General features: G+C 46.4%; 1 protein-coding gene across 1 annotated transcript; it reads left to right on the top strand.

Annotated features, from left to right (window-relative positions):
• Nucleotides 1–4,453: 4,453 nt before the first annotated feature.
• Nucleotides 4,454–7,843, top strand: LOC110077998 (galactosylceramide sulfotransferase). The gene is made up of 2 exons (XM_020791661.3): nt 4,454–4,669; nt 6,599–7,843. The coding sequence occupies exons 1-2, from the start codon at nt 4,566–4,568 to the stop codon at nt 7,749–7,751; spliced, it is 1,257 nt and encodes a 418-aa protein (XP_020647320.3). The 5' UTR covers nt 4,454–4,565; the 3' UTR covers nt 7,752–7,843.
• The last annotated feature ends 4,002 nt before the right edge of the window (nt 7,844–11,845 follow it).

Below are 11,845 nucleotides of genomic sequence, written 5' to 3'. Positions count from 1 at the left end.
GACGAGGATAATCCGTTCCAGCAAAATCGCTGTAGAACGAAATCCTCGTCAAGCGAAAATAAAAAAACCCATTGAAATGCATTGATAATCGGTTCAATGCGTTCCAGTGGGCTAAATACCTAATAGTCCAGTGAAGATCCTCCATAGGGCGGCCATTTTCCGGTGCCTGTAAAGCAAAAAATGCCGCCTAAAAACAGCGGGGAGCCATTTTGCACAGCGGGCAGTCATTTTGAAACCCGACGATCAGCTGTTTTCAGATCGTCGTAATGCGAAGAATTGCTGTAGAACGAAATCCTCGTCAAGCGAAAATAAAAAAACCCATTGAAATGCATTGATAATCGGTTCAATGCGTTCCAGTGGGCTAAATACCTAATAGTCCAGTGAAGATCTTCCATAGGGCGGCCATTTTCCGGTGCCTGTAAAGCAAAAAATGCCGCCTAAAAACAGCGGGGAGCCATTTTGCACAGCGGGCAGTCATTTTGAAAGCCGACGATCAGCTGTTTTCAGATCGTCGTAATGCGAAGAATTGGTTCCCGAAGCAGGGACCCGATAGTCGTAAAGCAATTTTTGGCCATTGAAACATTGTTTTGCGATCACAAAAACCTCACAGTCAAGCGGATTTGTCGTTTAACGAGGTAATTGTTAAGCGAGGCACCACAGTATGAGAGTTTCATTCTGTTGCATTCTATTTCTTCTATTGTCCTCCCATGTTTTTCCAGATTTGACCTGTGGTATGAATGTTTTTTATAATAAAATGTATCCATACCCTCAGCCTTCCATTGCTTTGTGTTTAGATAGCTTTCCTATGTAGGGCTTCCATGAACCACATGGCACTTGAAGTACACCACCTATTATATTCACGAAGGCTTTCACGGCTGGGATCTAATGGTTGTTCTGGGTTTTTCAGGCTGTTTGGCCATGTTCTGAAGGTTGTTCTTCCTGATGTTTCACCAGTCTCTGTGGCCGGCATCTTCAGAGGACAGCAACCTGTGCTCTGGTGTAGTTGGCTTGGAAGTGCAGTATTTATGGCTGTCAGATAGGCTTTTGTCTTTTTCTGTAGATGGGTGATTAGTGTGTATTGTTGTGGGTGTATTGTTGTGCTAAGGAGAAGAGATTATCTGTTCCTGTGCTTGATGGGTGTCATTAGCTGGTCTTTTGTGTGTAGTGATCCCCTGTCCTTGTGGGTGGGTAGAGTTCGTTGACCTTTTGCACGTAGTATGTTTGATAGCTGGGAGCCAAGTTTTGTTGAGCTTCGCACTTTCCTCTTTTTTGTTGAAACTGTGCTTGTGCTTGTGGATTTAAATGGCTTCCCTGTGCAGGTTGCTGTCCTCTGAAGATGCCGGCCACGGAGACTGGCGAAACATCAGGAAGAACAACCTTCAGAACACGGCCAAAGAGCCCGAAAAACCCAGAACAACCATTACACCACCTGTTCACTCTCTTGCATGTTTGATGCCTAGTTGTATCTAATCTTGTGTCCCAAAGAAAAAGCTGTTTGCTTTATGTCTGCAAGCAGAAATGGCAGATTGACTAGGTGCCTTGTTCCGCAATTGTTCAATAGGGTTTTGCTGAAAATAGGTTGTGTACAAATTTACCAGGCAGAGTTGAGGTTTGTGGAGCAGATTGGGGCCATGTTGACAGGAGTGATGGGGGTTATTATGCCCTTTGCCCTGGCTATGTGCATGTCCTTGTCAATGCTGAAAATAACAAGAATTCACAGCAGTCCAAAATTCCATCTCAGCCCGCCTTGCAGACTAGGTTACCTGTATTCATGAGGTGAATGTGCCTTGCTCCTCATTCCCGAGAGATCACAGAAGACTGACATCTGCTAGTTTCCTTAGCTTAGTGACCTTGAGAGACCTTGCTAAGGCAGCTCAGTGATGGTGTTAAACTGTCTGAAATCTGTAATCATGAGGTGGGTGTATTGCTTGTGTGGTGGACATCTCAAATATATCATCTTCATGGAGGACGGGGGCAGTCAAGATAGACTGCAAGATGGGGAAAAGCCATCTGGATGGTATCAAGCTAATGCAATACGGCCCATCATTCCTTCTGATTTTATGTGCATCTTGTCTCAAGAGCTCTCTTACATTGCTTAGGCTACTGGTCTGAAAGATTTGTATAGGATGTGTGAGTTTCAGAAACACATCAGTGATTCGTTTCTGAAAAGCTTGGAACATGTCTCTGCTTTTGAGTATTACATTATTTATTAAACTGGCATCCTGCCTTTATACTTCAGAAATGGCACTCATGGTGAACAGTAATAAAATCACAAGTATAGCTAAAACAAAAAGAGATTGGAAACAAAACCCTTTAATATAGAACTGAATTTACACTGCTGAACTCAAACTGCTGAACTCCTATGTCGTGAAGAAGAGTGCCACCTCATCCAACAAAGGACGGTTCTGTATTCCCTGGTCTCCCTCTTGACCAACTAGGAGTGCTTCCATTTTATTTAAATGTGTTGCAAATCGCCCAGTATGTTTGTAGTAGTGGGGTGGTATAGAAGTGTAGGGGTGTGGTGGCGCTGTGGGTTAAACCACAGAAGCCTCTGTGCTGCAAGGTCAGAAGGCCTGAAGTCGTAAGATCGAATCCACGCGACGGAGTGAGCTCCTGTCACTTGTCCCAGCTCCTGCCAACCTAGCAGTTCGAAAGCATGTAAAAATGCGAGTAGATAAATAGGTACCACCTCGGTGGGAAGGTAACGCTGTTCCGTGTCTAGTCGTGCTGGCCACGTGACCACGAAACTGTCTATGGACAAACGCTGGCTCTATGGCTTGGAGATGGGGATGAGCACTGCACCCTAGAGTCGGATACGACTGGACTAAATGTCAAGGGGAACCTTTACCTTTTATAGAAGTTGAAAAAATAGAACAAATGATGTGAGAGATTCATTTGGAACCGAAATTGCTTCCATGAGCTCTTGCGGAATGGAGTGAGAGAGTAAGATGGCATCCACTGACTTGTGCCACTGAAATGCCAACTCTGAACAATCCGCAACTTCAATTACTTCATTTCTGTCCTGACCTTTTTTTTCTTCAAAAGGAGGCCCAGGGTAACTTCTGAATTCATCCTTCCAGGAAGAACTGGATCCACTGCAAAACAGCGCTGCTCCCATCCCAGATGAGTAACCAGGAAGGAGACCATGGTTGATGGTGCCAAAACTCCATTCAGAGATTTAGCAATGCCTCCCGTGATGTGCTCCAGCTGTCCGATTTCTAGTGTGGGTCACTCACCAAAGGCAATCAGAGCACTCCACTCCACTACTAGATCTGAAACTGAATTGAAATGGCTCTGGAGATTTCTGAATGAAATGAGACACCACCACACGTTCTTAATGTGAGGGGGTTCAGGGTGAGGTTAATTTTTTTAACTAAATCTACTAGCTTTTTAGACACAATGAAAAGCAACGTCTTTACAAAGAAATGTTTACAACGATCTCTTGACCTTTCGGCTGCTTTTATAGGCTAGGAAAAGGGGACATGGAGCCTCCCACAATGTGAACACATTTGGGCATCCCCAGGGAAACGGCAGCCCCTGTCAGCTGATTTTACAGAATCAACCAAAGCTTTCCTTCTCTGGAGGCAAGAAGCTCCGTGTTGTCCCAACATCACAACCATGGCCAATGCTAGCTATGTTGCAGCTTCTGGCCAGCACATCTGCTCTGTCTCCCACTATGTTGCCTATGAAGAGGGGGGACAATGGCTACCATAATTAAGTTGTAAGGTGTTGTGGAAGCACATAGGAGGGAGAAGCAAAATACTGTACTGATTGTGATAATAGAGCAAAAGATTGAAATGTGGTTTCTGTCAAGTGACAGAAGCATTGCACTTGCAGAGTTGACACCACAGGTTAGGTCCATTAGCGTGTTTCCCCCTAAATAGTCCCTAGCCCTTGTAAACATACAGGTATGGTCACTTTATTTCCTAAAATGTTGGCACCCATCCTGATGCTGCCATTTCACTCTTTGTGTGAAATGCACATTCTGCTGAGTTTTGAACTACTGTAAATTAAGGTTGTTGTGGGTTTTTCGGGCTCTTTGGCCGTGTTCTGAAGGTTGTTCTTCCTGATGTTTCGCCAGTCTCTGTGGCTGGCATCTTCAGAGGACAGCAACCTGTACTAAATTAAGGTTGTTAGAATTAATTACAAGAGGTGCTGCTTAGAACAGTTGGGGCTGCCAGGGCAATTCCTTAGCCTTTCGGAAGGAAGGGGGTCTTGCTTTCTGAATTTGGGTTCACCCTTTGGGGGGGCGGGGGTGGAGAACCGCCCTTAGTATGACAGCTGCTGCCTCAAGGTCGCCAGACTGAAGCTTTCAGCTTGTTAGGCTGCTGTCCCTTCAAGTAGCCTGCGGAGGTTATGAGCAGCTTTAGGTGGGTGAGATGAGGCAAGGCAGCCTTTGCCTGAGAGGCTTAAGCGGCCACCCAATCGAAGGCTCCACTGAATGACTGCTGGGAGCTGAGCAGGGCTGGGGAGGGCAGGGTAATGCAACACAACCTCCTTGAGGGAGCATCTATCCCAGGACTCTGGAATTCCCAAGAGGCGGCCATCCTGGAGATCGGTTGAGGATGAATTGTTTCTGCCTCTCGGTCGCAATCTGGAGGCATCGCTCCTGGTTGCTGGCCGCCATCTTCCTGTTTTTGCTTCTCCTCCTCCGGCAACTGACCAGACAGTGAGTATATCTATACAGAGGCACGGGAGGTTCTCCCAAAGGCCTTGCCCTAAAGGACTCCCATTGTGCAAGGTGTATCTTGATTTCAGGAGGCAGAGATTTGTAGCTGGTGCAGGAGCAGTGTCAGGAAGAAGTGCTGTCCCCTGATCTGGGAGTAACTTGAAACTGGGCCAGTGAAGTTTCCTGGTCAATCTACCAGGAAGGTCTTCCCAACTTAATGAGAAACTAAACACCGGTAGGAGATTGCCTTGACATGGGGTTTTCATCTTTAGGAGCTAGTGGCAGTGCAAATCTGCCTTTGAACTCTTTGTACGTTGCCCAACCACAGATCCCTGCAGAAGCTGGTGTTCTCCAGTTTTCTCTTTATCTAAACATCCTGATGATCAATTGTCAGTGCAGGGGTTGGTCCACGGAGCTAAAATCTTTGGATACGGCATAGCTTCATTAAATATGGAAGATCCAGTATTTGGTGGGCATGACCAATTTTTTAGGAGGTGGGGAGGTATTTGAGTATGTCTCAGCAAAACATTAACAGATGTTCTGCGTAGGCTTGCTTGGATCACAGCCTATGCCCTCAGATCACTGGGCTTGTTTAGTATGTTCATGTGGCCTTCACCTCAGCTCAGCAATTAAAAAAAATGCTAATAAATATTCTACTCTCCATCTTGTCTGAATCAAAATGCAATCCACAGAGACCACAGTGGGAATGGCAGACTCTAGCCCCCACACCCATTCCCCTTGCTATGTTCATTGCAGCACAGCACCCTACAAAAAGTGGGAGGCATAATTGGAAGCTCATAATTAGTGCAAGTTACCTGTTCACATTAAGGGTAGCAGGTCTTTCACTGCCTGCTTGGTATACTTCTTTCCTTCCTTCAGTACTCGCTAATACGCTATATTAGAGAGGGTTGTGGTTACTTTAGATATTGCTGGATTTCTGGAGAAGAGCAAGAGGAACGTGCTCTTAGAAGTAATTACTTCAAGCAAGATCCCTTTCTAATTAACTAAAGTATAACTGCCAGCTTCTGCCATCTAATCACTTAGCAAATACACGCATAGCCATGGGCTAAGTCTATGAGAAAACTCTCGTCTGGATAGCTTAGTGAGACAGAGCACTTGGCCGCAGAGCCAGGAGTCAGGGGTTTGATTCCCTTCTGTGCCTCATAGGAGAAGAGCCAGCCTGTGTAGCCTTGGGAAGCTCCATGTCCCAGAGCAACCTCAGAAAAAAGGAACGGTTGTTAAACCACTTCTGGATACTCTATGCTTAGAAAACCCTGGAAAGAGTTACTCATGCATCAGCTTGATGGCATGTAATTATTTAATTGTTCAGCATGGATTCAGCTTTTTCCAAACCCAGTCACCAGGGGAAAAATACACCTTTGTAAGGTTCCCCTTGACATTTTCAGTCCAGTTGTGTCCGACTTTAGGGGGTGGCGCTCATCCCGCTTTTCAAGCCATAGAGCCGTTGCCTTTCCATTGTCACGTGGCCAGCGTGACTAGGGAACGCCGTTTTACCTTCCCACCGAGATGGTACCTATTTATCTACTTGCATTTGCATGTTTTCGAACTGCTAGGTTGGTGGGAGCTGGGACAAGCGACGGGGGCTCACTCCGTCATGTGGATTCGATCTTCCGACTGCTGGTCTTCTGACCCTGTAGCACAGGTTTAGCCCACAGCGCCACCACGTCCCCTATTCAGGTTTTTAGGGATCAGCAAATCGTTTTTTATTATTATTATCATTTTATTTAGGCAATCCTACGAATTAATGGTCTCCCCAAAGTCCTCTCACGAATGGCCCTGCTCAAGTCTTGCAAACCTGTGTTTCTTCCCCCTTAAGCAGCCTCTCAGCCATCGGTCCTACTGTACGTTTGGTCAGTTCTCCCAACTCCCTCTTGCTCCCTTTGAAAATAACTCTCCCTCCCCTTGCAGAGAAATCCTGAGGCTCAGCCCTGGGGAGGAGCTCTTGAGCCTTCCGCGGAGGAGCAGTCCCACGCGCACGCTTCCTGCTCCACAGGTGACCGGGAGGGCCGGCCAGGAGGAGCAGGGAGGCCTCAGCGTTGTCTTTTTGAAGACTCACAAGACCGGGAGCAGCACCGTGCAGAATATCCTGTTTCGGGCCAGTGAGCGGCGCAACCTGACTGTGGCTTTCCCACTCTACTCCTACCAGTTTGCCTACCCAGAGTGCTTCTCCAGAGCCTTTGTGGAGGATCTCCCACCCGGAGCGCTGCACTTCAACCTCCTCTGCAGCCATATGAGGCTGCATCTTGGGGAAGTGCAGGCGGTCATGCCTTCCCACAGTGTCTACCTCACCATCCTGCGCCACCCGGCGCAGACGTTTGAATCCGTCTTCCACTATTACCTTAATGTGGTGCCTGCCTTCCAGCCCCTGGCCAATCACTCCAGCCCTTTGCTTGCTTTCCTTGAGGCCTCCGCAGAGCACTATAATGCTCAGGATGCAAGTAATGGTCTCGCCAAGAACCCCATGGCCTTTGACTTGGGCCTAAATCCAGGGCAGGAGGAAGCTGCCACCAGCCAGTGGACCCGCGAGCTGGAAAGACTCAACCAGACTTTTCAGCTGGTGATGATTGCAGAGCATTTTGATGAGTCTCTGCTCCTGGCTCGGGACTTACTGGGCCTGGACATGGAAGAACTGGTGTACGTCAGGCTAAATGTCCGTCATAAGAAGGGGCCACCTCTGTCTAAGGCACTGGCGCAGAAGATCCAAGCTTGGAACTGGTTCGATATGCAACTCTACAAGTTTTTCCAAAGGGTTTTCTGGCACAAGGTAGAACGTTACGGCTATATGCGTATGAAGCGGGAATTGGACACTTTTCGGGCATTGCTGCGGGAGACAGTGACCACATGCCTGGCAGGGGATTCTGTTGGACCAGAGGATATGGTTGATGCCCTGCGGCCTTGGCAGCCAGGCAGTGTCACCATTCTGGGCTACAGGCTGAAGCAGAACCTCACCTATGCCCAGTACACTAGCTGTTTTCGTATGGTCTTACCTGAGCTTCAGTATCACGCATATCTGTATTACAGGCAATACGGGAGAGACATGCGCCCCCTTCCAACCACATAGCGGAGGTACCAGCTGTTGCCTGGGGTAGCTGAGGTCTCATCCTGCTTTTTACCAGCCTCATTCTCCCTTTCGTATCAGCCATCCTGTTGAGGTGGAGGGACACCTTGGCAGTTTAGAAGATACGAAGCCAGAAGATCAGAGACAAGTGTCGATTTAGAACCCTTATTTATTCACAAGGAAGGCAGTGCCAGAAGCCACTGGCAATGGTGCGGCTAAAAAATATTGTAAATAAATAAATAAATAGTTGCTGAGAATTCAGAACAGAACATTTGGAATCAGGAAGGGTCCCTTCTCACTTTGCACATGCATGCCAGTCCCCTATAATGCCTTTCAGAGTGGGCAAGGGCCAAACAATAGAGACATTTGTTTTCAGAGTTGCTCGGTGGCGACTGTGGAGTCTTGTCAGCCTCAGCATTAAGCACTACAATTGTAAATGGGGATGTAGCTGCTGGTCTTTTTTCATTTCCATCTCTTGCCTGATGTGGGGCAGTTGAAGTAGAATAGGGTTAATTAGTAATATACTGCCTATTATAACAGAGATATATCACATTACAGTTATAAATGAATGACGTGTAACTTCCTTCTTTTTGTGAATTAACTGTGACTCTGTAGTCACTGTGAGGTGTGACCTTGCTAAGTGTTAGATGAGGAAAAAAATAAATGCTTCCCCGTTTGTTTGAGGTCACGGTGAAGAAAGTGGGAAGAGAATGGATTCTGTATCATATGGGCTAGCAGGTTCTGGCACTTAAGATTTTCAAAAAGTAAAAGAAAAAGAGCTTAATTATTTTGGAGAAGTAGGAAAGTCAAAGCATTTCACTTCAAAAACAGCAGCCTTGAACCAATAACTAGTTATGGAAGAGTTCTTCTCAAAAGCTGCCCCTTACCTGTTTCAGCAGTCAAGAAACCAGGACCGGTAATAGGGTGGGGAACCCCACACAGCTGCCTTCAACTGATTAGAGGTAAACAAGATGGCAACCTGGTCTTCCTGTTCTGATCCTGAACAACAGGTCACTTACTGAGCCATACTGTGGCACAAAGCAAAGAAATTCCTTCCAGCGTTTGACAGCCAAAACAGGGGCTTATCCAGTTCTTATGCCCAATTCTCAGCTGCTTTTACTTGCCCATCTCAACCTTAGCCATATTGGAAGATGATGAGATATGATGGGAGAGGCAGTTCACTATCTGGAAGAACACAGGTTTCCCGCTTGTTATGTTCATTTACTGTGCAACCACTTCCTCTTGCCCCCAGTACTTTAAAAGCCAGATTTCTTCATTTGATTAAAGCGAAGATGGACAACTTGTGGTCTGCAATGCTCATTAGCCCTACCTAGCAAAATTAACAGTTGGGTTTAAGGGAAGTTGCAGGCTGACCTAATGTGGGAAAACACAAGTTGGCTCCCCCTGGATTAAAACCATGCTAGAAAAACGTGATTTCATATATTAGGTTATAAGCAGTTTGAAGAAATACTCTCTGTGTGTTTGTATGAGAGAGACTGCATAAATCATGACGGCAAACTGCCACTGATTAACAAGTAGTCACTTGCATTGGTGATTGCACACTGGGGTTGTGCAACCAGTGTGCAATCAGGAATCATGTAGTCACCCACAAATCCTGCTGGCATAAATCCCCAATTCAATTCTGGCCACTAACTGGATAATGTACAGTATAGCTATTATCCTTTCAGGCTCCAGTCCTGCACCCCACTCCTTCAGCGTAGGTCTCAGTGGGACTTCCTTCTCAGGAACTGTACACAGTTCTAGAGATCTTGGGAACGGAAACAAATCTCGTAACCATGGAGGGGGCAGTACCCCGAGAAGCATAGCTGGCAGTGGTGGGGTTTTTTTTTTGAGTGACTGATGGTTATCTCAATCATGTCTAAAAACAGAAGTGTTTGCCTCACTCTGCTTACTTCCTGGAATGTATTGCTCTGAAAGACATGTCAGACGTATCTGTGATAAAATGGGACCACTGTGAGGAGTCACTTACTGTGCATTACATTACGAATGGCAGAGCACCAGTTGATCTCCCGAAGAACTGAAGTTGCCTCCCGTAAGGCCAACTCTGTAACCGCTTCTGCTTGGGATATTTGATGGCCTCCTCCCCTGTGATTGGAGAGCATGTGTGGTGGGGCAGGTATTGAAACCAAAGTGAAGATACTTACAAAATGTGTCCAGAAACTCACCCAGGTTCATTCTACAGGCCCTTTTAGGACAGTAAAAATGGGAATCTTGTCAAGGGGCTACTGGATGTAAGGTCTTGGGATATAAAGTGATTATACTATTTTATAACCTTAAATCTTGTGTTGTTTTTGAGAGCTGCTGGTTCAAAACCAGGGTACATCCTACAGAGAAATACACATTTAATTTGGAAACTATGTTCTTGTTATGTCATATTGCCTCCAAGTTATAGCAACTTATAGGACGTGGTGGCGCTGTGGGCTAAACCGCAGAAGCCTGTGCTGCAGGGTCAGAAGACCAAGCAGTCGTAAGATCGAATCCAGGCGACAGAGTGACTCCTGTCGCTTGTCCCAGCTCCCGCCAACCTAGCGGTTCGAAAGCATGCACATGCAAGTAGATAAATAGGGACCACTTCGGTGGGAAGGTACCGGTAACAGCGTTCCGTGTCTAAGTCGCACTGGCCATGTGACCACGGAAGATTGTCTTCGGACAAAAATGCTGGCTCTATGGGTTGGAAACGGGGATGAGCACCGCCCCCTAGAGTCAAACAAGACTGGACAAAAATTGTCAAGGGGAACCTTTACTTTTACCTTTTTATGTATGAGTAACCTTCAAAATGTTTTATAATTAAACAGCCCTGGTTGGGTCTGGCAGATTCACGCTTGCTGCTTCCTTTATAGTCAGTCCACTTCCTATTTGGTCTTCCCAAAAGACTGGGATGCAAACAAGCTTGGGTGGGATGGAATGTCTGCAATGGCAGTTCCTCTCTGTGAATGAGGCCTATTATACAGCTTGCTGCATATGAGGCTTCTTAGCTATTGGCTACAGCTAGTGTCCTGTTGCCTAAATGAGAAGCAGAGCAGAAATTGTTTTGAGCTCCCCTTTCACTCCAAGGTGCTCCCAAGGTGAGAATGGGCATGCCACGGGGAGTCCACTAGTGTGTGTACTTATGAAATTTCCCTGCAGTTCCATGTTACAGCAACTGGACACTAGGCATGGAGTGACAGCTTTCAAACCTGCAGAGACAGAACCTGCTATGAGATCAGGAACCAAATGATGCACCCAATACTCTGTGGATACGAAATTGCCTATATGTAGGACTGTGCAGTATGTTTGAAAAATCCAAAGACTAATTTCAGAAATCCTTACAATTGTCTTGCAATGTCAGCCAACTACCATTCGGAAAGTGAGAAAATAACGGCATGCCTGAAGGTGATGGATCTTCAGGGCTGAGATGATATTAGAACCACATCACTGCTAAATCAGGTGTACAGCCACCCCCACCTCACTAGCAGCACTGTAACTCCCCTCTTTCATCTAGGAGTAAGAAACCTCTGGCAGTCTACATGTTTTAGACTATGCATGCCAAAATCTCTTATCACCAGCCATCCAGACTGAGGTTTTGACAAGTGAAACTCAAAACATCTGTCGGGCCAAAAGGTCTCCACCCTGATTCTTAGTTGCTAAGAGACAACTTGGCGAAGCTTAGCATATGCACACTGTGTTTTCCTGATAGCGTCATGTAACTTGCTGGTACAGTGCAACGATACAGCCATGCACTGTCACCCTTCCCTAAGAATCTTTTGGTGTGGCTTCATGAGCAAGTGGATCAAAATGGCTCACTTATCATAAGGACTCTCTGACAGAAATCTGAACTTCTCACGGTTCCTCTAAATCTAGGTTTCACTCTACCCACCCCAGGGAAATTCAGAGGACAAGAAAAGTGCACCGAGGAAAAGGAATATGGGACGAACCCTTTGCATTATTGTTAAAAACCAGAAAGCAGCAGATGGAGATGAAGGACACGAACTTTAGCATGATAAGCCCCAACTGCTACCTGCGCATGCCAGAGATTGGGAATGAGCAGTTAAAAAGCTGCTTGGCATTCATTAAGTGGTGGAGCTCAGAAGCAACTC

Source organism: Pogona vitticeps, chromosome 2 (assembly GCF_051106095.1).
Source record: "Pogona vitticeps strain Pit_001003342236 chromosome 2, PviZW2.1, whole genome shotgun sequence".
NCBI classification, from domain to species: Eukaryota; Metazoa; Chordata; class Lepidosauria; order Squamata; family Agamidae; genus Pogona; species Pogona vitticeps.
This window is presented reverse-complemented; position numbering and strand designations above follow the sequence as displayed.

Excerpts from the sequence above, each read along its gene's own strand:
- LOC110077998 (XM_020791661.3), top strand. The coding sequence starts at position 4,566 with ATGAATTGTTTCTGCCTCTCGGTCGCAATCTGGAGGCATCGCTCCTGG. Across the intron at positions 4,670-6,598 it reads CTCCGGCAACTGACCAGACA|AGAAATCCTGAGGCTCAGCC; the intron begins GTGAGTATATCT and ends CTCCCCTTGCAG.